This window comes from Elephas maximus, chromosome 2 (genome assembly GCF_024166365.1).
Source record: "Elephas maximus indicus isolate mEleMax1 chromosome 2, mEleMax1 primary haplotype, whole genome shotgun sequence".
NCBI classification, from domain to species: domain Eukaryota; kingdom Metazoa; phylum Chordata; class Mammalia; order Proboscidea; family Elephantidae; genus Elephas; species Elephas maximus.
Genome location: NC_064820.1, coordinates 101615857 through 101643046, shown reverse-complemented (window position 1 = coordinate 101643046; position 27190 = coordinate 101615857). Strand labels below are relative to the sequence as shown.

Genomic DNA, 27190 nt, shown 5'->3' with positions numbered 1-27190 from the left:
CCCTAGTGAAAAGAAAACACCTCTTTACCAGTGGCTCCAACAAAAGTCCTGAAGAAGGTCTTCATTGGTCACCTGCTCTTCCCTGAAATAATCACTCTTGAGACGGAGGCATCATGGTGCAATTGGCCAGATCTTGGTCATGTGTCCACCCCAGGTGATAGAGACAGCCTTACTCAAATCAAATAGATTAAGTGTGTATATATGTGTGGAGGAGTGGAGAGGTAGCTTGCCAAAGGAAAACCAATTTGTTTTAAAAAGAGAGACAAAGAAAATGGATATTAGAAATGCAGACCAATAAAAATCTTCTCCATAAAGCCTGTGGCACTAGTTTTTAGTTTGCAGGTAACAATAAGCTCCTTTGATTACGAAAATCAAATAATAGAAATAAAATGATCACAATGAAGCATAAAAGCTATGAGCTTCTAAATGAGGAAAAGTAAAGAAATATACTCATCTCCCAATAATCCGGATTATATTTATTCAAGATTTTAAAATATAAGAGACAAGATCTGAGAATTGCTGTCGTCTTTAATTCAATAAAGATTTTTGCATATTATATTGGATTATACTAATTATCCAAACAAAATAGAAATTAGTATTCCACTTAACCAGTCCAATCCATAAATGCAATACTTCAGGAACTTCTGATTACAGATTTTGAGGAAGGAAGTCAGAATGGAGCCAGGAAACAGTTTGAAAGAGGCAATTAAAATGGCCCCATTTTTATGGGAATTCTTTATGTAATTTCATTGATAAACCAAATGACAAACCTCTTCCCTCTGAAATGACAGTGTCTACGGATTTGAGATGTATTGCATTGGGTAAATCTGCTGTGAAAGACCTCTTTAAAAAAGTGTTAAAAAGTAAAAACATCACTTTGAGGACTAAGGTATGCCTGACCCAAGCCATGGTGTTTTCAACTGCCTCATATGCACGTGAAACCTGGACAATGAATAGGAAAGATCGAAGAAGAATTTACGTTTTTGAATTATGATGTTGGTGAAGAATATTGAATATTCTATGGACTGCCAAAAGAACGAACAAATCTGTTTGGAAGCAATACAGCCAGAATGCTCCTTAGATGTGAGGATGGTGAGATTTCATCTTACAGACTTTGGCCATGTTATCAGAAGGGACCAGTCCTTGAAGAAGGACATCATGCTTGGTAAAGCAGAGGGTAAGCGAAAAAGAGGAAGACCCTGAACTAGATGGATTGACACAGTGGATGCGACAATGAGCTCAAACATAGCAACTACCGTGAGGATGGTGAAGGACTGGGCAGTGTTTCATTCTGTTGTACATAGGGTTGCTATTGAGTTGGAACCGACTTGACGGCACCTAACAGCAGTAACAACGTGAGTTTGAGAAAAGTTTATAAATTTATTCAGAAAATTGAGAATACAATTCTGAGAGTACTAGAAATGTGAATTTTCCATGAAACTTCTATTCTGGATAAATAAAGGGTGTAATGATTTTCAGAACTTGACATCCTAAAGAGAGATACAATGATTCAACTAGCTTTAAATAGTTTTTAGGTAAATAATAATAACTAAAGAAAACAATACATAGAGTTTAATTCTATTTATTTGCAAGCTATATATACATACATTCACCTATGCATATTTATATATAATATGAATGAAAGTCTCCACCAAAGTGACTATCACTGTTTGGTAGAATTTGGTACGATTTTAGTTTTCTTAGTTGTCTGGATTTTTTTAAGTTTCTGGAATGAACATGTATTACTTTTAAACAAGAAAAAAACAGAAGTTTTTTAAGAGAAAAAAAGATTCTGTTGTACAAGGAAACTGGAATAGCCCTTTGTAGTGATATCATTGTGGTCCTTCTTACAATGTTTTTTTTCACGAATATCCTTGCGTATCTCAGAAACAATAGTGGGTTAGATGAATCATTGATCTGAAAGAATTTTTTTAATGTAAATATTCAAATATATTTCCACAGCATTATGCTAGGATCAGTGATAAAAATTAAATCAACAGTCATTAACACCTACCTTAATAAATCTTTTTATTCTTTTCAAGAATGTGCTTTTGGAGAACAAGTTTCTGATACAGAAAAGAATCTGAACCAAGGATCCGGCTTGATAGAAGCCATCTTTAACGTACTGTACCATTGCAATTTTTCTCCACAAACATTTGGAAATGTTTTTGTGAGCTACATAGAAGAAGAACAACTATGGGACTTTTTATATAACGTTCCAGGTATGAGTAATTTACTTCTTGTAAAAGAAGCATTTTTTAGATTCTTAAAATATGCCTTTACAGATGTTTTTAAAGTTTTATTGTTATCAGTTTTGCTGAATCCAGTGTTTATAGAACTTTAACTTCTATTTTTCAGCATCAAGGTTTCTGTTGGGAACTATTAACCATTACTTCCTTTCTAAATTTAGCATGGTTTGAGGTGAGGTGAGGGAAGATGTTGAGAGGGAAACTAATGCAGATTTTGTTATTTATTTTTATTATTGGGAAGCATTGCATCATAAAATTGAATTTAATATTTAATTTAATATGCTTAATATAAATAAAAAACCAAAAACCAAACCCACTGCTGTAGAGTCGATTCCAACTCATAGCGCCCATATAGTGCAGAGTAGAACTGCCCCATATGGTTTCCAAGGAGCACCTGGGGAATTCAAACTGCAGACCTTTTGGTTAGCAGTCATAGTTCTTAACCACTACACCACCAGGGTTTCCAATGAGCATATAAGGCATTAGTAAGATTTGAAAATGGTATTTTGTGATTCTTGGGTACATTTATTCAACAACTGATGGCGAAAACTACTGGCTAGTTTTCTTCAAAAGTATGGGTAATTTATTATTATGACTATGGTGCCTCTCTCTCTACAAGTCAAGCCTGTACTATCATTCCTCGGGTACAATATGTTTTCCCTGTCTGTATGTTCTTTTGCCCAGAGCTAGAGAGTAAGTTAAAGACAGAGTAGATTGTATACCTGAACAGAAGGTGTTGATGGGTGACCCTGTCATCAGGGACAGGTGTAAAGACTCTCACCTTAATATCCTGCCTTTAAGTCTTCATATTTAATGTTTTGGGAAGAGCAAAGGATAGGAAATAAGGTAGTGTTCGTTGTCATTAGCCTAATCATTTTGATTATTTGCATTTGACTCTGAACTTATGAGCTCCCCCTGCACTGCCTTGGAACCACTCTTTTCATGAAATATTTTCTTACTAATTGATGTCGAGTTGACTCTGACTTGTGATGACCCAATGTGTATCAGAGAAGAACTGTGCTCCATGTGGTTTTCAATGGACAATTTTTGGAAGCAGATCACTAAGCCTTTCTTCTGAGACACCTGTGATGGACTTGAACTACCAACCTTTCTCTTAGCAGCTGAGCACACTAACTGTTTGCGCCACCCAGGAAATTTTTCCTAGGCTCTATATTAAAAAACAGCTAGCTCATAATAATGGGTTTCATACTCCCTGGACTTTTTTGGCTATCAGATATTAGTTGAATATCATTTCGAGTTATTTATTTTTTTTGCCCAGCTCGGAGTAGATGTTGAATACATGTTTCCTTTTCTTTCATTTTTTTTAATTAATTTTTTTATTCTGCTTTAAGTGAAAGTTTACAAATCAAGCCAGACTCTAATACAAAAATTTATATACACTTTGCTATATACTCCTAATTGCACACTCCTTCCTTCCACAGTCTCATTTAGCTTCCATTTGGCCAGCTTCTGACCCCCTCTACCCTCTCATCTCGCCTTCAGACAGGAGATGCCAACATAGTCTCATGTGTCTTCTTGATCCAAGAAGCTCATTCTTCACCAGTGTCATTTTCTGTCCTATTGTCCAGTCCAATCCCTGTCTGAAGAGTTGGTTTTGGGAATAGTTCCTGTCTTGGGCTTACAGAAGGTCTGGGGACCATGACCACTGGGGTGCTTCTAGTCTCAGTCAGACCATTAAGTCTGGTCTTTTTATGAGAATTTGGGGTCTGCATCCCACTGCTGTCCTGCTCCCTCAGGGGTTCTCTGTTGTGCTCCCTGTCAAGGGCAGTTGTAGCCGGGCACCACCTAGTTCTTCTGATCTCAGGCCAATGTAGTCTCTGGTTTATGTGGCCCTTTCTGTCTCTTGGGCTCATAATTACCTTGTGTCTTTGGTGTTCTTCATTCTCCTTTGGTCCAGGTGAGTTGAGACCAATTGATGCATCTTAGATGGCTGATTGCTAGCATTTAAGACTGCAGACATCACTCTCCAAAGTGGGGTGCAGTGTGTTTTCTTAATAGATTTTATTATGCCAATTGACTTAGATGTCCCCTGAAACCATGGTCCCTAAACCCTTGCCCCTGCTAGGCTGGCCTTTGAAGTGTTCATTCTATTCAGGAAACTGCTTTTGGTTTAGTCCAGTTGTGCTGACCTCTTCTGTACTGTGTGTTGTCTTTCCCTTCACCTAAAATAGTTCTTATCTACATCTACATTATCTACGTTCCTCTCCCTAACTCCCTTCCTCCCTCCCTCCCCCCCCATCTCATAACCATCAAAGAATATTTTCTTCTCTGTTTAAACTGCTTCTCCAATTATTATAATAGTGGCCTTGTACAATATGTGTACTTTTGCAACTGACTAATTTCACTCAGCATAATGCCTTCCAGGTTCCTCCATGTTATGAAATGTTTCACAGATTCATCACTGTTCTTTATCGATGTGTAGTGTTCCATTGTGTGAATATACCATAATTTATTTATCCATTCATCCATTGATGAGCACCTTGGTTGCTTCCACCTTTTTGCTATTGTAAATAGTGCTGCAATGAACACGGGTATACATATATCTGTTTGTGTAAAGGCTCTTATTTCTCTAGGATATACTCTAAGGAGTGGGATTGCTGGATGGTATGGTAGTTCTATTTTCAGCTTTTTAAGGAAGTGCCAAATCGATTTCCAAAGTGGTTGTACCATTTTACATTCCCACCAGCAGTGTGTAAGTGTTCCAGTCTCTCCACAACTTCTCCAACATTTATTCTTTTGTGTTTTTTGGATTAATGCCAGTCTTGTTGGAATGAGATGGAATCTCATTGTAGTTTTGATTTGCGTTTCTCTAATGGCTAAAGATCATGAGGATTTCCTCATGTATCTGTTAGCTACCTGAATGTCTTCTTTAGTGAAGTGCCTGTTCATATCTTTTGCCCATTTTTTAATTGGGTTATTTGTCTTTTTGTAGTTGAGTTTTTGCAGTAGCATGTAGATTTTAGAGATCAGGAGCTGACTGGAAATGTGATAGATAAAAACTTTTTCCACTCTGTAGGTAATCTTCTTACTCTTTTGGTGAAGTCTTTGGATGAGCATAGATGTTTGATTTTTAGGAGCTCCCAATTATCTAGTTTCTTTTCTGCATTGTTAGTAATGTTTTGTATACTGTTTATTCCATGTTTTAGGGCTCCTAACGTTGTCCTTATTTGTTCTTCCATGATCTTGTTTTAGATTTTATATATAGGTCTTTGATGCATTTTGAATTAGTTTTTGTGCATGGTGTGAGGTATGGGTCTTGTTTAATTTTTTGCAGATGGATATCCAGTTATGCCAGCACCATTTGTTAAAAAGACTGTCTTTTCCCCATTTAACTGGCTTTGGGCCTTTGTCAATATCACCTGCTCACATATGGATGGATTTATGTCTGGATTCTCATTTCTTTTCCATTATTCTATGTATCTGTTGTTGTACCAGTACCAGGCTGCTTTGACTACTGTGGCTGTATAATAGGTTCTAAAATCAGGTAGAGTGAAACCTCCCACTTTGTTCTTCTTTTTCAGTAATACTTTGCTTATCCAGTGCCTTTTTCCCACCCATATGAAGTTGGCGATTTGCTTCTCCATCTTATTAAAAAATGTCATTGGAATTTGAATCGGAATTGCATTGTATCTATAGATCGCTTTTGGTAGAATAGACATTTTTACAATGTTAAGTCTTCCTATCCATGAACAAGGTGTTTTTCCACTTAGCTAGGTCTCTTTTGGTTTCTTGCGGTAGTGCTTTGTAGTTTTCTTTGTATAAGTCTTTTACACCTCTGATAAGATTTATTCCTAAGTATTTCATTTTTGGGGGAGCTATTGTAAATGGCATTGATTTGGTGATTTCTTCCTTGATGTTCTTTTTGTTGGTGTAGAGGAATCCAACCAATTTTTGTATGTTTATCTTGTATCCTGATACTCTGCTGAACTCTTCTGTTACTTTCAGTAGTTTTCTTGAGGATTCTTGAGTGTTTTCTGTGCATAAGATCATGTCATTTGCAAATAGAGATACTCTTACTTCGTCCTTGCCAATATGGATGCCCTTTATTTCTTTATCTAGCCTAATTGCACTGACTAGGACCTCAGCACAATGTTGAATAAGAATGGTGATAAAGAGCATCCTTGTCTGGTTCCTGATCTCAAGGGGAATGCTTTCAGACTCTCTTCATCTAGGATGATGTTGGCTATTGGGTTTGTATACACAGCCTTTATTATGTTGAGGAATTTCCCTTCTATTTCTATTTTGCTGAGAGTTTTTATCACAAATGGGTTTTGAACTTTATCAAATGTGTTTTCTGCATCAATTGATAAAATCATGTGATTCTTGTCTTTTGTTTTATTTATATGGTGGATTACATTAATTGTTTTTCTAATGTTGAACCATCCCTGCATACCTGGTATGAATCCCACTTGGTCATGGTGAATTATTTTTTTGATATGTTGTTGAATTCCATTGGCTAGAATTTTGTTGAGGATTTTTGCATCTAAGTTCATGAGGGATATAGGTTTGTAATTTTCTTTGTTTGTGGTGTCTTTACGTGGCTTTGGTATCAGGGATATACCCAGATATGGTGGCTTCATAAAACAAGTTTGAGAGTATTCCATCCTTTTCTGTGCTCTGAAATGCCTTTAGTAGTAGCAGTGTTAACTCTTCTCTGAAAGTTTGGTAGAACTCTGCAGTGAAGCCGTCTGGGCCAGGGCTTTTTTCTGTTGGGAGTTTTTTGATTATCTTTTCAACCTCTTCTTTTGTTATGGGTCTATTTAGTTGTTCTACCTCTGTGTTAATTTAGGTAAATAGTGTGTTTCTAGGAATTCATTCATTTCTTCTAGGTTTTCAAATTTGTTGGAGTACAATTTTTCACAGTAATCTGATATGATTCTTTTAATTTCAGTTGGGTCTGTTGTAATATCACACATCTCATTTCTTTTTCTGGTTATTTGCTTCCTCTCCTGTTTTTCTTTTGTCAGTTTGGCCATGGTTTATCAATTGTGTTAATTTTTTCAAAAATTCGGCTTGTCATCTTGTTAATTCTTTCAATTGTTTTTCTGTTTTCTATTTCATTTAATTTTGCTCTAATTTTTATTATTTGTTTTCTTCTGGTGCCTGATGATTTCTTTTGTTGCTCTCTTTCTATTTGTTCAAGTTGTAGGAATAATTCTTTGATTTTGGCCCTTTCTTCTTTTTGTATGTGTGCATTTATTGATATAAATTGACCTCTTGAGCACTGCTTTCGCTGTGTCCCAAAGGTTCTGATACGAAGTGTATTCTTTCTAATTGGATTCTATGAAATTCTTTATTCCATCCTTAATGTCTTCTATAACCCAGTCTTTTTTGAGCAGGGTATTGTTCAGTTTCCAAGTGTGTGATTTCTTTTCCCTGCTTTTTCTGTTATTGATTTCTACTTTTATGGCCTTATGGTCAGAGAAGATGCTTTGTAATATCCCAATGCTTTGGATTCTGCTAAGGCTTGCTTTATGACCTAATATGTGGTCTATTCTAGAGAATGTTCCATCTGCACTAGAAAAGAAAGTATACTTGACTGCTGCTGGGTGGAGTGTTTTGTATGTCTATAAGGTCAAGTTGATTGATTGTGGCATTTAGAGCTTCCGTGTCTTTATTGAGCTTCTTTCTGAATGTCCTGTCCTTCGCCAAAAGTGGCATGTCGAAGTCTCCTACTATAATTGTGGAGCTATCTATGTCACTTTTCAATGTTGTTACAGTTTGTTTTATGTATCTTACAACCCTGTACTTGGGTGCATAAATATTTAATATAGTTATAGCCTCCTGGTATATTGTGCCTTTAATCATTATGTAGTGTCCTTCCATATCCTTTGTGGTGAATTTAACTTTAAAGTCTATTTTGCCAGAAATTAATATTGCCACTTCTGCTCTTTTTTGATTGCTGTTTCCTTGATATATTTTTTCCATCCTTTGAGCTTTAGTTTATTTGTGTCCCTAAGTCTAAAGTGTGTCTCTTGTAGGCAGCATATAGGCGGATCATTTTTTTAATCCATTCTGCCACTCTCTGTCTCTTTAGTGGTGCATTTAATCCATTTACATTCAGCATAATTATGGATAGATATGAATTTAGTGCCATCATTTTGATGTCTTTTTTTGTGTGTTGTTGACAGTTTCTTTTTCCCACTTAATTTTTTGTGCTGAGTAGTTTATATATTGTCTTTCCTCCTTCTTTGTTGTTGATTTTGTTTCTGCTGAGTCTCTATTTTTTCTTGTATTTTATTTTGATGTGTAGGATAGTTTGTCTCCTTTGTGGTTACCTTAATATTTACTTCTATTTTTCTAAATTTAAACATAACTTTTATTTATTTGTATCACCTGGTCTTCCTGTCCGTGTGAATGATCTATGAATATATTTCTTAAAAAAAAAATGTTGTCTTCCTTTACATGATAATATCGCTGTTTCCCTGTTTTGAGCATTTTTTATCTTGATTTATTTTTGTGATTTCCCTGGCTGGGTTGACATCTGATTGCTCTGTCCATTGTTTTAGTTATGGGTTGATACCTGGTATTATTGATTTTCTAACAAAGAACTCCGTTTAGTATTTCTTGTAGTTTTGTTTGGTTTTTATGAATTCCCTAAACTTCTGTTTATCTGGAAATGTCCTAATTTCACCTTCACATTTGAGAGACATTTTGCTGGATATATGATTCTTGGCTGGCAATTTTTTTCCTTCGATTTTTAATACAAGTTTTCCCATTGCCTTCTTGCCTGCATGGTTTCTGCCAAGTAGTCCAAGCTTATTCTTATTGGCTTTACTTTGTAGGTGACTTTTTGTTTATCCCTAGCTGCTCTTAAAATTCTCTTTTTATCTTTGGTTTTGGCAAGTTTGATTATAATATGTGTTGGTGACTTTCTTTTAAAATCTACCTTATGTGGAGTTCGATGAGCACCTTGGATAGCTATCTTCTCATCTTTCACAATATCAGGGAAGTTTTCCGCCAACAAATCTTCAACAATTCTCTCTGTATTTTCTGTTATCCCTCCCTGTTCTGGTACTTCAATCTCTCGTAGGTTATTTCTCTTGATAGAGTCCCACATGATTCTTAAGGTTTCTTCATTTTTTTTAATTCTCTTATCTGATTTTTCTTCAAATATATTGGTGCCAAGTGCTTTATCTTCAAGTTCATAAATTCTGCCTTCCGCTTGCTCAATTCTGCTCCTGTGACTTTCTACTGAGTTGTCTACTCCTGTAATTTTATTGTTAATCTTCTGAATTTCTGATTGCTGTCTGTCTATGGATTTTTCCAGCTTATTAAATTTTTCATTATGTTCCTGAATAACCTTTTTAATTTATTCAACTGCTTTATCTGCATGTTCCTTTGTCTTGTTCTGCATGTTGCCTGATTTCCTTTCTGATGTCTTAAGGGGTTCTGTATATTAATCTTTTGTATTCTGCATCTGGTAATTCCAGAAATGCACTTTCATGTAGAAGATCCCTTTATTCTTTGTTCTGAGAGCTTGTTGAAGCAATTATGGTCTGTTTCTTTGTGTGATTTGATGTTGGCTGTTGTCTCCAAGCCATCTATAAGTTATTGTATTAGTTTATTTTATGTTTGCTTACTCTATCCTAGCTTCTTGCTTTGTTTTGTTTTGATATGCCCAGATGGGTTGCTTGAGTGAGCTAGCTTGGTTATTTTTGCCTTTGAAGCTCTTATGACCTGTCACCAGATGGCTAGTGCTATTATCAGGTATATCAGTCTAGGAGTCCATTTACTTTTGTTGTATGGATTCAGCACAGGTGTCCAGGTAGCTGCTTATCAAGTTTGTGGTAAAGGCTCTGTCCTAAAGTCTTAGAGGGGCAGGTGTGATTGGTGTAAGTACCAGTATCTTGTTGCAGCAGGGAGTCATGCTCTGAATAAGGCAGGGGGCTGAGAATTGTCCCCCAAGTGTCTCTGAGGAAAGCACATCCCTCTTCCCTAGATCATACAGGTGGGTGGGTTCTGCAGATGGACCATCGGCACCCGATGCTTTTGGTCGTAAGGACTGGGAGGTACCAGTTAACCTTGGACCCCTGTCGCAGGTGGCTGGGTGACATGAATGGAGCCACCAGTCCTTAGTGCCCTGATGTGGGTAGGTGAGGAACCTGTTTAGTAGGCAAAGCGGTGTCAAACATCACACACCCACCTCTCCACTGTATAGCTGAAACAATTGTTGTCTGCCAACAAGGGCCTACTCTCCTGAAATAGGCTCACACAGGTCCATGCAGGGGTAAAAGGTACTCCGAGTCCAAGGACCATTTATGCCTGGACAGGAGCCACTTCTGTCCTGAGCTCCTCAGGTTAGTGGAGCTGGCAAATTATCTTTTCCCTCAGCTGAGAATTTATTCCTTCTGCAAGGCCAGAAGGATGGCTCTAGGTGCTCAACAGGGAAATCATCAGATGCTGAAGCCAGCTTGGGGGCAGGGGGTATGGTAAAATATACACAAGTACTTAACTTTTGCTGAAAGCGCCATTCTTCTGTGGTCCTAGAGATGTGTGTGAGCTGTGTGCCTGGCTGCTTCTCCCTGCAGAAACTGCAGCCAAATGCTAGTACCAGCCTGCCGCAACTGATCTAGGTAATGGCGCCTGAGGGCTCTGGGAGATTCAGGTCCGCTTACTCCTCTCTGCTTCTGAACTGTCTCTTCCTCCTCCTGCTGCTCAGTTCATTTTCAAACTTTGCCTTTGATGTTCAGGGCTCCTAGCTTGTCATAAATATACTCATTTCGCTTGTTTTTCAGGTCTTTGTTGTAAGAGGGCTCACCAGACGTGTCCGTCTATTCCACCATCTTGGCCCCATCTCTCCATTCTGAATTATTTTAAAGCCATTATATTTCATCTTTTCTTAGGCATTACCCCTGTAAAGTGGCTATGAGAACATTATATATGGTTTAAAAAATCTTAACATATCTACTTAAAGATGCTGTAATAATTATCTCCTTTTTAAGTTTTATCTCATAGTTAACATGTATTCCCTCATTGCTTCCCATTTACCTAAAGGTGGGACAATTATCTAGTTTAAAAGATGGAAATGGAAGCTTACCAGGTTTCTGATACAGACTTTATTGAGCTGAAAGAAAATCAACCTTTAAATCCCTCCACCCCTGCTGTTTTTATTGGTTTCTGGAGAAGAGCTGAATTCTCTCATACAAGTATAAACAATCAGTGACCTGCCATGCTTCAAACAGTATTTATCCTTCAACTATTAAGTTCTTGAGACAATTTTGACATTCAGCACAAAACTGTACTAAAAATGACCTAGAAGATATGAGCTGCTGACAAGAGAAAGCAAAACTGCTGCTTGTTCCTAATTTGTCTTCTCTTCATCTATGCATTGAGCAAACCTTCCTTCACTACCACAATATCTGCATTTTATCATTAAGAGACCTAAAATACACCTACTGCTCACTTATCAACTATCTCATTAACTGACATTTTCACTTATGACAATGGTAAAAAAATCTACTGTCTTGACTATTTTGCTTATTAATGACATATATCTGGCAGTAACGAATGCCAAGTTCTGAAGTGAGAGTAACGCCAGTGGTGATAGTTAAGGTCATTTGTCAACTGTGCTGAGCTATGGTTCTCAGTGGTTTGGCGGGTAAGCAATGATGTAATTTGGCAGTTATGTAATGATGTAACATGGCAGTTATGTAATGATGTAACTTGTAAGTTATGTATTGATATAGTCACTCTCCATTTTGTGATCCGATGTGGTCATCCTTCAGTTTTATACAACATCAATTTTCACATAATGACCTGGTCTTTGGAACCTAACCATGTCAATAAGTGAGGTGTGTGTATATATGGTTCAGTAAATATAATTAACCTACCCAAATCAATTGGAGTAAATTATTTGAAAACCTTACTGGGATGTTTTCCCTCTGCTGCAACATTGTCAATGATTTCAACATATCTTATCTATAACACATCACATATGTATCATTTCAGGGTCGAAAAGCTAGGATAAACATTCAGTATCCTCATCTTGGACCAAGCAGCATATTGTTTTGTTACACATAAGGTCATTATGAGTTGGAGCCTACTTGACAGCACCTAACAACAACAATCCTCATCCTGTTGCAGAGGAAACCAAGCCCTGAGATGTTAAGAGACTTGTCGAAGGTTGTATACCAATTTAAGTTGTAGAATCAGAACTAAAGGCCAGATTGCCTGACTCATACAAAAAAAAAAAAAAACCGTTGCCATCAAGCTGATTCTGACTCATATCAATGGTATAATAGGCCATGTCATTTCTCTTTCTTTTTTTTTCAATTGGACTATACTTTTTGAGACACTTTTTGAACATACAAAGTCAGTAATAAAATATATAATCTAATATTACATTTAGAAATCCAACACATAACTCCTTTGGATGGACATAAATTGTGAGGGGTAGGGGAACAAGAGGGAATATAACCATTAAAAAAAGATTATGTAAGAGAAATTGTGTGTGGGGCAAGGGGAAGGGGTGAGGGGAGAGAGTACATGGGAACTCTCTGTACTTTCTGCCCAACTTTTCTGTAAAGGTAAAACTGTTCTAATATATAAAGTGTATTGAGAAAAAGATTATAAAAAGTAGGAATACAAAAAAATAATTAAGTTGGGGACCTAGTTTGGGTATTTCAAATGCCAGAACACTCCATAAGAAATAGAGTTGATAGCAGTCATTGTAGGCCTATGTCTTCAAAATAGCCCAAGTGATCATTGGTTGGACAAGTAAAAATATCAAAGCATAAATTACCTCAACTGTTCTTAGTCACTATATATATTTTTGACTCTCTTGTTCTTTTAAGAGAGAGAAAAGTCTTTAAGCACACCCCGATTTTAAGACAGTGATAAATCTTACCCAAAATGTCTAGTATGACATTACAGCAATATACCAAAGCAGTATTGTCCACTTGCCTCCCCATGGCATTGGCCTTAATTTTTTTTTTTTCTGAATTGCTCTACAGAACTTTCTCACAAGCTTTAAGAAGAAAATTATCAATATCATAACAAAATTTCCCAAATAAACTTTGAACTCCAAAATTTCCATTTTGGTTCTCTCCTTAGCTTCATAAAGGCCTTTAAAGAGAGCTCTTTAGAATGCCTATGATATGCTGTTGTTGGTAGGTGCCATCAAGTTGGTTCTGACTCATAGCAAACCTGTGTACAACAAAATGAAACATTGCCAGGTCCTGTGCCATCCTCACATTTATTGTTATGCTTGAGCCCACTGTTGCAGCCACTCTGTCAATATGTCTCATTGACGGTCTTCCTCTTACTCACTCCCTACTTTACCAAGCATGATATCCTTCTCCAGGGAGTGGTCCCTCCTGAAATCATGTCCAAATTATGAGACATGAAGTCTCACCATCCTTCTAAGGAGCATTCAGGCTGTAGTTCTTCCAAGACAGATTTGTTTGTTCTTCTGGCAGTCCATGGTGTATTCAATATTCCTCATCAACACCATGATTCAAAAGCATCAATTCTTCCATTACCTTCCATATTCATTGTGCAGCTTTTGCGTGCTTATGAGGCAATTGAAAACACCATGGCTTGGGTCAGGCACACCTTAGTCTTCAAGGTGACATCTTTGCTTCTTAACACTTTTAAGAGGTCTTTTGCAGCAGATTTGCCCAATGCGATGTGTCATTTGATTTTTTGACTGCTTTTTCCATGGGCATTGATTGTGGATCCAAGTAAAATGAAATCCTTGGCAACCTCAATCTTTTCTCTGTTTATCATGATGTTGCCTATTGGTCCAGTTGTGAGGACTTTTTGTTTTCTTTATGTTGAGGTGTAATCCGTACTGAAGGCTGTAGACTTTGACCTTTATCATAAGTGCTTTAAGTCTTCTTCCCTTTCAGCAAGCAAGGTTGTGTCATTTGCATAACTCAGGTTGTTAATGAGTTTTCCTCCAATCCAGATGTTGCATTCTTCTTCATATAGTCCAGCTCCTTAGATTATTTGCTCAGCATACAGACTGCATAAGTATGGTGGAAGGATACAACCCTGATGCACACCTTTCTTGACTTTAAATCATGCAGTATCCCCTTGTATTCTAACGATTGCCTCTTGGTCTGTGCACAGGTTCCTCATGAGCACAATTAAGTGTTCTGGAACTCCCATTCTTTGCAACATTATCCATAATTTGTTATGATCCACACAATCAATGCCTTTGCATAGTCAATAAAACACAAACATCTTTCTGGTATTCTCTTTTTTCAGCCAAGATTCATCTGACATCAGCAATTATATCCCTCGTTCCGTGTCCTCTTCTGAATTCGGTTTGAATTTCTGGCAGTTCCCTGTCAATGTACTGCTGCAACTGCTTTTGCATGATCTTTAGCAAAATTTTACTTGTGTGTGATATTAATGATATTGTTCAGTAATTTCTGCATTCCGTTGAGTCACTTTTCTTTGGAATTGGCACATATATGGATCTCTTCCAGTCAGTTGGCCAGGAGGCTGTCTTTCAAATTTCTTAGTGTAGATGAGTTAGCACTTCCAGCATTGCATCTCTTTGTTGAAGCATCTCAATTGGTATTCCATCAATTCCTGGAGCTTTATTTTTCCCCAGTGCATTCAGTGCAGCTCAGACTTCTTCCTTCAGTGCCATAGGTTCTTGATCATATGCTACCTTCTGAAATGGCTAAATGTCAACCAATTCTTTTTGGTACAGTGAGTCTGTGTATTCCTTCCATCTTCTTTTGATACCTTCTGCATTGTTTAATATTTTCCCTGTAGAATTTTCACTATTGCAACTCAAGGCTTGCATTTTTTTCCTCAGTTCTTTCAGCTTGAGAAATGCCAAGTGTGTTCTTCCTTTTTGGTTTTCTAACTCCAGATCTTTGCACATTTTGTTGTAATACTTTACCTTCTCAAGTCGCCCTTTGAAATCTTCTGTTCAGCTCTTTTACATTATTATTTCTTCCTTTCGCTTTAGCTACTCTACATTCAGAAGCAAGTTTCAAAGTCTCTTCTGACATCCATTTTAGCTTTTCTTTCTTTCCTGTCATTTTAATGACTTCTTGCTTTCTTCATGTGTGATGTCCTTGGTGTCATTCCACAAGTCGTCTGGTCTTTGTTCATTGGTTTTCAATGTGTCAAATCTATTCCTGAGATGATCTCTAAATTCAGGTTGGATATACTCTGGGTTGTACTTTGGCTCTCATGGACTTGTTCTAATTTTCTTCTTTATCTTCAACTTGAACTTGCATGTGGGCAATTGATGGTCTGTTTTGCAGTCAGCACCTGGCGTTGTTCTGACTGATGTTATTGAGCATTTTTATCATCTCTTTCCACAGATGTAGTCAATTTGATTCCTGTGTATTCCATCTGGCAAGGTCCATGTGTATAGTCCCTGTCTTTGTTGTTGTAAAAGGTATTTGCAATGAAGAAATTGTTGGTCTTGCAAAATTCTATCATGCAATTTCCAGCATCGTTCCTGTTGCCGAGGCCATTATTTCCCAAGTATGGATCCTTGTTTGTTTCCAACTATTGCATTCCAATCATAGTCAATGCACCTTGATTGCATGTTTGATTGATTTCAGACTACGGAATTTGGTAAGAATCTTCAGTTTCTTCATCTTTGGCCTTAGTGGTTGGTGTGTAAATTTGAATAAATTGGAAAACTTGGTGGGGTAGTAGTTAAGTGCTATGGGTGCTAACCAAAAGTCAGCAGTTCGAGTCTACCGAGCACTGCTCGGAAACTATATGGGGCAGTTCTGCTCTGTCTTATAAGGTTGCCATGAGTCAGAATCAACTTGACAGCAACAGGTTTGTGTTTTTTTTTTTTTTTTTTGGTCCTTGTAGATGTATGGCTATAACCCTATCAATGACTGCATTGTACTTCAGAATAGATCTTGAAATGTTCTTTTTGAAAATGGATGTGAGTACATTCCTCTTCAATTTGTCATTCCTGGCACAGTAGAACATATGATTGTTTGATTCAAAATGGCCAATACCAGTCTACTTCAGCTCACTAATACCTGGGATATCAATGCTTATGTGTTGCATTTCATTTTTGACAGCTTCCAAATTTCCTAGATTCATACTTTGTACATTCCATGTTCTGATTATTAATGCATGTTTGCAGCTGTTCCTTCTCATTTTGAGTTGTGCCACATCAGCAAATGAAGGTCCCCAAAGCTGACTCCATCCACCTCATTAAGGTTAACTCTACTATGAGAAGGCAGCTCTTCCCTATGAGTGCCTTCCAATCTGAGGGGCTCATCTTCCAGCACTATATCAATGTTCCACTGGTATTCATAAGGTTTTAACTGACTAATTTGTTCAGAAGTAGTCTGCCAGGTCCTTCTTCCTAGTCTGTCTTAGTTTGGAAGCTCAGCTGAAACCTGTCCACCAAGGGTGACCCTGCTGGTATTTGAAATACTGGTGGCATAGCTTCCAGCATCACAGCAACACGCAAGCCACCGTGGTATGAAAAACTGCCAGATATGTGGGAGCATATGATATAGACCATATTGTTTTCTTGTTGGTATAATTAGTTTACAATGCTTTATTTCATAATAAGCACAACAATTTTTCTTTTATCTACATCAATACCCTCGACATAGTGTGTATAGATTTTAAATGTAAACTTTCAGAAATTGGAAGACTGTCTTTGTTCTATGTTATAGCCATTTATTCTGAGCTTTTTACTTGGTATTCTAGTCTCTCTGCTTGCAATGCACTTTTTTTTTTTAACTTTTGCAAAATACATTATTGAGGTATCATTTACAGTCTCATTTCAAGTAAAGAGTTCTCTGGTGCAAATAATTGCTTAATATGGCCCTTCTAGTCATGGTCTTTGTGACTCATACACAATAATTGAGTGGGACTATGCAAATAAGGTATATGAAACCCTAACGAAGTGACTGGTTGGTTTTTCTGTCCCACTGGGCTTTAAATGAGCCATCCTAGAGGCCAGGAGAAGGGGGTCACACCATCACCAAGAAAGAAGTACCAGGAGTAGAGTTCATCCTTTGGACCAGGGATCCCTGAACTGAGAAACTCCTGGAATCAGGAGACCAAGAGAATGAGAGAGAGAGCTGTAACACTGAAGATGGCAAGAAGTGGCAGCAGAGAAATGGCAGTGAGGCAGGAGACAGCACAGGAGGCTTTCCAGCCCAGGGAGTGAGAAAGCTGAGTGCCTGCATGCCTTTGGGCAGGAGACTGAGTAGGGTGCTTCTGGGCACTTGGTGGAACTAGGTTTGCTGATCCACGGAGCTAGAGCTGAGTGCCTTCTGGTCGAGGTTTACTGGTGGAGTAGGGTTCTTCTGGGTACTTATCTGCAGATCTAAATGAGCTTTGTAACACTGGCCCAAGCAGGGTAGAGGCTAAGGGGCCAGAGAGAGGCATGCCTGTGGGCACAGCTGAAAAGAGGCTGTCCTGATCGAAGAACTGTATCTGAGCATTCCTGAACCTGAATTGTAATCTGTTACTGCCCTAATAAACCCCGTAATTGTGAGTATTGTCTGTGAGTTCTGTGTGATCATTGCAACGAAGTATCGAACTCAGCAGAGAAGTAGAGTGCATTGTGAGAGGGATAGAATACCTCAGAACTAGTTAAAAGGGCTGGCAAGAGGAGGTACATCTAATCTCCACCTCATAGGAAACAGCCTTAGACTGTCGATCTTGACTCTTTTTCCTCCTTGTGAAGTTACAGGAGGTCAGAGCCTCGGCCATGCCATTCTTACAAGTTCAATTAGTTTTGACCAATGTATAAACCTGTGTGACAACCATCACATCAAGATATAGAACATTTCCATAATTTCCAACGGTTCTTTTATCTCCCTGTAATCCCCAGCCTCAGGCAAACACCAATCTGCTTTCTAGCACTATAGATTAGTTTTGCCTATTCTGTTGTTGTTAGGTGACATTGAGTCAGTTCCGACTCATAGCAACCCTACGTACAACAGAACAAAACACTGCTCTACATACAACACTACGTACGTACAACAGAACAAAACACCATCCTCACAATCCTTGTTATGCTTGAGCCCATTGTTGCAGCCACTGTGTCAATACATCTCACTGAGGGTCTTCATCTTACTCACTGACCCTCCACTTTACCAAGCATGTCCTTCTACAGGGACTGGTCCCTCCTGATATGCCCAAAGTATGTGAGAAGTAGTCTCACCATGGTTGCTTCTAAGAGCATTCTTGTACTTTTTCCAAGACAGATTTGTTATTTTGGCGGTCCATAGTATATTCAGTATTCTTTGCCATCACCATAACTCAAAAGTGTCAATTCTTGGTCTTCCTTATTCACTGTCCAGCTTTCACATGCATATGACGTGACTGAAAACACCATGGCTTGGGTCAGGCATACCTTAGTCTTTAAGGTGACATCTTTGCTTTTTAACACTTTAAAGAGGTCTTTTGCAGCAGATTTGCCCAATGCAATGCATCTTTTGATTTCTTGACTGCTGCTTCCATGGGTGTTGATTGTGGATAAAAGTAAAATGAAACCCTTGAAACCTCAATCTTTTCTGTTTATCAAAATGTTGCTTATTGCCCAGTTGTGAGGATTTTTGTTTTCTTTTTGTTGAGGTGTAATTCATACTGAAGGCTGTAGTCTTTGATCTTCATCAGTAAGTGCTTCAAGTTCTCTTCCCTTTCAGCAAGCAAGGTTGTGTTATCTGCATAACTCAGGTTGTTAATGAGTTGTCATGGATTGAATTATGTCCCTCCAAAAACGTGTCCATCAACTTGGTTAGGACATAACTCCCTGTATTGTGTGGTTGTCCTCCATTTTGTGATTGTAATTTTATGTTGAGAGGTTTAGGGTGGGATTGTAACACCACCCTTACTCAGGTCACCTCCCTGATCCAAGGTAAAGTGAGTTTCCCTGGGGTGTGCCCTGCAGCACCTTTTATCTCTCAAGAGAGAAAAGGAAAGAGAAACAAGCAGAGAGTTGGGGACCTCATACCACCAAGAAAGAAGCACCAGGAGCAGAGCTCTTCCTTTAGACCCAGAGTTCCTTTGCAGAAAAGCTCCTGGTCCAGGGGAGGATTGACAAGAAAGACCTTCCTCCAGAGCTGAGAGAAAGCCTTTCCCTGGAGCTGACACCCTGAATTTGGACTTGTAACCTACTAGACTATGAGAAAATAAATTTCTTTTTGTTAAAGCCATCATCTTGTGGTAATTCTGTTATGGCAGCACTAGATAACTAAGACATGAGTCTTCCTCCAATCTCGATGGCCTGTTCTTCATATAGTCCAGTTTCTCAGATTATTTGCTCGGCATACACATTGAATGAGTATGGTGAAAGGATACAACCCTGATGCACACCTTTTCTGACTTTAAACCACTCAGTATCCCCTTGTTCTGTTCAATCAACTGCCTCTTGATCTACGTAAAGGTTCCTCATGAGCACAATTAAGTGATCTGGAATTCCCATTCTTCACAGTTTTATCCATAATTTGTTATGATCCACACAGTCGGATGCCTTTGCATAGTTGATAAAACACAGGTAAACATCTTCCTGGTATTCTCTGCTTTCAGCCAGTATCCATCTGACATCAGTGATGATATCCCTCATTCATCATCCTCTTCTTGAATCTGGCTTGAGTCTCTGGCAGTTCCCTATCAATGTACGGCTGCAGCCACTTTTAAATGATCTTCAGCAAAATTTTACTTGTGTGTGATATTAATACTATTGTTCAAAAATTTCTGCATTTGGTTGGATCACCTTTCTTTGGAATAGGCGTAAATATGGATCACTTCTGGTTGGTTGGCCAGTTAGCTGTCTTTCACATTTCTTGGCATAGATGAGTGAGCGTCTCCAGTGCTGCATCCATTTATTGAAACATCTGTTGCTTATTCTAGGATTTCATATAAACAGAAATCTATCTATTCTTCTGTGTCTGGCTTCTTTTGAGGTTTTTTATTTTATGCTTCTATCAGTAGCTTATTCCTTCTCATTGGTAAGTAGTATTTCATTGTATACATTTACCACTTTTTTTTTTTTTTTTAATCCATTCATTAGTTGGATGAACACTTGTGTTGTTTCCAATTTGAGGCTATTACAGAATAAAGCATCCATGAACACTAGGGTACAAGTCTTCATGCAAATATAAATTGTTTTGTTTTTACTTTTGTTCGTTTTGGTAAACATATGTTTTTATTTGCCTTGAGTAACTACTAAGAAGTGAAATTGCTGAGTCATGTGATATATACTTTATAAGAAACTACCAAATGATTTACCAAAGTAGTCATACCTTTTTATGTTCCTGCCAGTAATGTATGAGAATTTCAGTTGAGAATTTCAGTTATTCTATACCCTTGCCAATACTCAGAATTGGCAGTCTTTTTTATTTTAGCCATTTGGTAGTGCTATTTTATTGTGGTTTTAATGTACATTTCCCTCATGACTAATGACATTTAAACACCTTTTCATGTTCTTAAAGTCCATTTGAAAAAAAAATTATTTTGTAAAATATCAGCTCACAACTTTGTTCATTTATTAATTGTGTTGTTTGTCTTATTGAGTTGTAAAGGATTCTTTATATATTCTGGACACAAGCTGTTTGTCAAATACATGTATTGAGTTTTTTTTTTTTGCCAGTTGATAGCATACTTCTTAATTTTTATAGCGATGTCGTTTGATGGGCAGACGTTTGTAATTTTGATGAGGCCACATTATCAGTTGTGTTATTTATAGTAGTGTTTTGGTGTACTAAGAAATATTTACTTATTTAAAGACTGGCAAGATTTCTCTTATGTTTTCTTATGGAAATTTTACAGTTTTACCTTTTATGTTCAGTTCTATAATTTATTTCAAATTGCATTTATATATAGTGTGAGATGAGTCGTTGAGGTTCATGTTTTTTCATACAAATGCACAGCTTTTTGAACACCATTTTTAGAAAACACTATTCTTTCCCAATTGAAGCATTTCAATGTCTTCGTTAAAAATCAACTAATTGATCAAATGAATGCATCTATTTCTGGACTTTTCTGGTATTTAGAGCTATTTGTCTATATTGTTATTTCTTTTCTATTTGTCCCATTTAATCTCCATTCCTCTTTTTTCTCTATTCTGGCCTTCTTTTGGATTAACTGAGTATTTTTCAGTGTTCCATTTTATCTTTTCTATTGGCTTATTTGCTATACTTTATTTATTTTTAGTGATTGATTCAATGTTTATAATATGTATCCTTAACGCAACACAGTTTACATTTTAATAATGTAATACCACTTCACATCTAATGTAAGAACCTTACAAATGCCATATTTCTGTTTACTCTCTCCTATTCTTTATTCTATTGTTGTCATACATTTTATTTCTACAAATGTTATAAACCCCACAATTTATTGGTGTTTTTTTGTTTTCCTTCAAAGTCAAGTATATTTTAAAGAGAGTAAAAATGAGAGCTTTTTATATTTATCCACATATTTACCATTTCTGAACCTCTTCTTTCCTTTATGTAGGTATGAGTTTCCAACAGGTATCATTTTCATTCTACCTGAAGTAACTTCTTTAGCATTTCTTTTACTACAAGCCTTCTATTATCAATTTATTTTAGGTTTTGACTGCATAAAAAATATTTTCCCTTCATTTTCAAAAAATCTTCCTTTGAATATATAATTCTGTTTGGAGTCTTTTTGTTGTTCATTTTCTTTTAAACACTTTAAAGATGTCATTCTATTATCTTCTGGCTTGTGTTATTTCTTATACTAAATCAGTGTTCTTTTTTATCTATATATATATCTCTTTCTTTTTATGGAATGTGTCTTCTTTTTCTGGTTGATTTTAAGATTTGTTTATAATTGCTTTCGAGCAATTTAATTATGATGTGGCTTGTTTTGGTTTTCCTTGTTCTTATTCTGCTTAAGTTTTGTTGAGCTTCTTGGATCGGAGGATGGTTAGCTTTTATCAAATTTGGAAAAATTTCAACCATTCTTGGAATATTTTATCCTTATCCCCCACTTATTCTTGGACACCAATTACATGTGAATTGGATCCCTTTGTATTGTCCCACAGGTCACTGAGGCTATATTCTTTTTTTTTTTTAAGCCTTTTTTCTCACTGTGCTTTGATTCAATTACTTTCTATTGTATCTTCAAGTTCAGTGACCTTTTCTTCTGTAGTATCTAAAGTGCTATTAAGACCATCCAGTGAATTTTTATTCCAGATATTGTTTTTATCTCTAGCAATTCCATTTAGTTCTTTTTTATATTTCTTGTATCTCTCCCTGTTTTTAAATCATCGTACATATATATGAACTGTTTTAAACCCTTGTTTGCTCAGTCCCTCATCTCTGTCAAATCTGGGTATATTTATTGACTGATTTTTCTCCTGATTATGGATCACTTTTTTTTTTTAATGTCGAGCAGTTTTTGATTGGATGCAGATATCATGAATATTATGTTGTTAAGTGTCTAGATTTTGTGTTCTTCTTTTACAGATCTTGCTTTTACCAATTGTAGTGTTATTTGTGAATAACACTATACGTTAATCCTTTCAAGAGTGTTTTCAAGTTTTATTAGGGAAAGTCTATTCTTTTTTCTAAGTCTGGTTTAGCTCACGTTCTAAAACATGTCCCTAATGGGTATCCATTGAATGTCCTGAGTCTGTAGTGAGGTTGTTCTACTCTGGTCTGAACTTTGATTTCTCCCCAACATTCTGTGAACTCTGGGAACTTTTCAACTAACAGTTTCCAGTGTGGCTCTTTGCCTGGCCTCACAGAGGCAACCTTTCCACTCCCAGCTTTGCGTTCTGGCTATGACTCAAGGGGAACCTTCTACACATTTCTGGAGCTCATTTTCTGTGAACATCTATCCTCTTTGGTATTTTTCCTAGAAAATTCCAGGTGCCTCAGTATCCCCAAATTCTTATCCCTGTCTCTTCAACTCTATGGGATATCCATACCTGACTTTTCCCTCCCTGAACTATTATCCTGAAAGTGACTTCAGGTAGAAAACTAGGTGGCCTAATTTGATTTTCTGGTTTAGGGGATGACAGTCCTATCCTGCCTGTTGTGTAATGTCTAAAAATAGTTGTTTCGTATATTTTGTCATGTTTTCTAGCTTTTATGGCAGAAGGGCAGGTCTGGGACCAGTTCTTCAACATGGCTAGAACTAGAAGTTCTTCTCCAAAGTTATAATCAACATTAAAAAGAAAAGGATTTATGATTACCTCAAGTGGAAAGCACTCTAGACAAATAATAAAGAATTTGATATTGGCTTTATCAGCTGACCATTCACTAAAAATAAAATCAACTTCTTAAATAACATCTCTAAAAATGAAGAACTCTCAGTACACTATATTTCAGTTATTTGTGGTATCATTTCCTTTTATACCACTAATCTGTAGTTCATTTGAGCATGATTTCTTTGCTGTATAACTACTTTCAGAAACAACCGAACAATCAATATGATGTTTGGTATGCTAATTAACCAAATTATCCTAACCAGCCGGAATTGTTTTGTGCAATCAGGCTCTAAAAAGAAATGAACAAATTACAAGAAAATAAACTCACATCAGAGATTTATTCTTAAAAAATTTCTGAGGCATTTATATGAGTCAGTATATATTTTTCTATTCTATACATTACTGCTGCAGTGCTCTGTAATGAAAATTGCTTTACGTTGCCTTCTTTCCATTTTGTGCCTTTTTTCTTCCTTTAGTTCTGTCTCCAGCACAAGATGCACTGTGGCTGCACAAAAGCTGTGCCCGAAATCCCACCCAGCTCTTCCTTTTTAATTCTGGCATCCACACTCCAAAATTATCTTTCCATTTCTCCCTATTATCAAAAGCCCTCAGTGTCCTGCTCCCAGCTACTGGTCACAGAAAAAAATTATCTTCTAAACCAAGGGTTGTCAAAATATTGCCTGTGAGTCAAATCCAATTTACCACCTGTTTTTGTTAAAGCTTTATTGGAATACAGCCATGTTCATTTATTTGTGTGTTATATATGGCTGCTTTGGTAGTACAGTGGTAGCATAGCTCAACAGTACGTAGCTGAGTAGTTGCAACAGAGACCAACTGGCTCACAAAGCATAAATTATTTAGTATCTGACCATTTACAGAAAACATACTTTTCAAACTCCTACTTTAAGCTAAATCGTATTATTGATATTAATGACAAGAATTGAATGTGTGTGTGTGTGTGTGTGTGTGTGTGTGTGTGTAAAAACAGCATGAGGGCAGTGTCTGACCTCCTTTCATTTCACAAGGGGGAAGGGAATCAAGATCAACAGCCCAAGGCTGATTCCTATGAGGTGGAGATCAGACATGCCTCCTCTGTCCACCATCTTACCAATTTTGACACCAACCATCCCTCCCACAGTAATCTCTACTTCTCTACTGGGTTCAATGATTCATTGCAATGGCCACACAGAACTCACAGACAATACTCAGGGTTGTGGTGTTTATTAGGGAAGTAACAGTTACAGTTCAGGCTCAGGAACACTCTGGATACAGTTCTTCCATCAGGACAATCTCTTCCTGACTGTGCGCACAGGCACAACTCTCCCTGGCCCTCAGCCTCTACCCAAAGGCACTCACCTTTCTCTTTTCATGAGCCAGGAAGCCAACTGCACTGTCTCCTGCTGCTGGGTCTCTCCTGCCACCGTTTCTCACTGTCTTCAGGGTTACAACTCTCTCTCTTTCTTTTTTTCTCTCGGTCTTCTGCTTCCAGGAGCTTCTCAGTGCAGAGATCCCTGGTCTGAAAGATGTGCTGGCTCCTGGCTATTCTTCCTTGATAGTGGTGGGATTCTCTCTTTCCTGCCTCTGGGATGGCTCATTTCAAGCCCAGCGGGATGGCAAAACTGACCAATCCCTGCGGTGGGCCACAATTACCCTATCACACAGTCCACCCAATTGCTTGGGTGAGAACAACTTTATTGAGATGTAATTTACATACCATAAAATTCATCCTTTTAAAGTCTACAATTCAGAGGTTTTTAGTATATTCACAGAACTGTGCAACCACTACCACTAATTAATTTTAGAACATTTAAGTTACCCCCAAATGAAACCTGTACACAATAGCAGTGTTTCCATAGCCCCTGGCATCCACTAATCTACTGTCTGTTTCAATGGATTTACCCATTCTGTACATTTCATATAGATGGATTCATACAATATACAGTCTTTTGTGACTGGCTTCTTTCCCTTACAATAATGTTTTCAAAGTTCATCCATGTCATAGCATGTATCCGAACTTCATTATTTTTCATTACTGAATACTGTTAGAGTGTATGGATATACCACATTTGGTTTATCTGTTCATCAGTCATTGGACATTTGGGTTGTTTCCATTTTGGGGGATATTATAGGTAATCCTGCTATGAAGAGTTGTATATAAGTTTTTGTGTGGACGTATTTTGTCATTTGTTTTGGGTAGATACCTAGAAGTGGAATTGCTAGCTCATATAGTAACTCTATGTTTAGCTTTTTGAGGAACTGCCAATTTGTTTTCTGAAGTTATTGTACCATTTTATATTCCCACCAGCAATGTATGAAGGTTCTAGGTTCTACACAAACTTGCTAGCACTTATCGTTGCCTTTTTTTTTTTTTTTGAAACTATGTATTTTAAATAATATAATACGGCAGATCTGGAAGTTGGAATGCTCACCCCCACCTCATGCAAATTTTGTTGTTGTTGCTCTTTCTTTTTGTTGTTGCTGCTATTTGCTTGGTTAGAGACTTTCCTGGACTAAATCTGTAAAGTCTATATTCTTTGTTTTATACAACCACTAATGTCTCTGCTTGGTTAGCTTAGTGGTCAGCTAATGATTAGAAAAACATTAAAACATTTACTAAAATGTTTTGAACCAGCAAATCTCCCACCTTTTGGTAAGGGGCTTTGTGTGTGTTGGGGTATGACTTCAATGCTCCAGCAGTTTACAACTCTTCCCTAGCCTTAGGCATGTGTAGGGCCTTTAGATTAGTCAGATGAGGGCCTTCTCAGGTCTTGTCTTGGCATGTGCGCAGCCCCGCATGTGCTCATGGCCTTCTCGATCCCCAGGAATGTATTAGCACTTAGAAGCACCTCATCCCTATGGACATTTCATTCCCTACATTTTCCTAACTTTTTAGACATACTCTTGTTTGCCCCAACAGGTATCCCTATCCCAGGCAGCCACAAAGTTAACAAATTGCCAATATTTTTTTTTCGACGAACACCCTGAGCATAGGGCTTTTCCCAGTGAGTGAGCTCTGAATCAGATGAGATAAAAATAAACCCTGTCAATTATGCTTTCCCAGGTATCTGCCAGAAAGGTCAAATAGATACAGTACTCTAGGGATGGGCTTTTGGGGTAGGTCAGAACCTGTGCTGTCTCCATCAATGACTGCTAGGCGGCTGGCTTTCATAGCTACTGAGCTTCCAAGACTGCTGGTTTTCAAGACTACTACAGAACTGGGGAGAAGGGGATGAAAATATGGCATATTAAAATGCCACAAAATTTGAGACTTTGCTGTTTTTCTTGAAAAAATGCTCCTCGATTTTTGTAAGCCTTTGGTTAATATCCAGAGTTCTAAAAAAGTTTATTTTCACAATTATTGCCACTCTTTGTTTTTATGGAGAAGATTTTCAAACACCCTTCATTACCATTCAGAAGCACTTCTCCATATTTGCCTATTTTTAAAGCATGCCCAAGGAGGGCACCTTCATTAAACTTAACATCTTTCTCATTCTGGAATTTTAAGCAGCTTGAATCTAAAGCCAGTGATATTGGAGACCTGGAAACGCAAATATTACCACAGCCATAATGGGCAGTTGTGTCTCTATGTAAAGTTTCCTTCAATTCCAGGGGTTTGTAGAGCAGCTGCAGCAGGAGGATTGACTTCAGTGGTTATCACCAGCATTTTTATAGAGGAGGATTTAAACATGACACGAAAGGTAGAAAGGAAACTTGACACCCTGTTTTTACTTAGATCGTGTGTTTATTAGGAGCATCTGGAGGTGGGGTACAT

The 27190-nt window shown here is 37.5% G+C and overlaps 1 protein-coding gene across 5 annotated transcripts in view; it reads left to right on the top strand.

The window, feature by feature from the left end:
- KIAA0825 (KIAA0825 ortholog) overlaps positions 1-27190 on the top strand; it is a 445920-nt gene that overhangs the window by 173456 nt on the left and 245274 nt on the right. For all 5 annotated transcript variants that reach the window (XM_049867904.1, XM_049867915.1, XM_049867914.1 and 2 more), the window contains exon 15: positions 2043-2222. In XM_049867904.1, coding sequence (XP_049723861.1) covers positions 2043-2222 — 180 coding nt within the window. The remainder of the gene's footprint in view (positions 1-2042; positions 2223-27190) is intronic.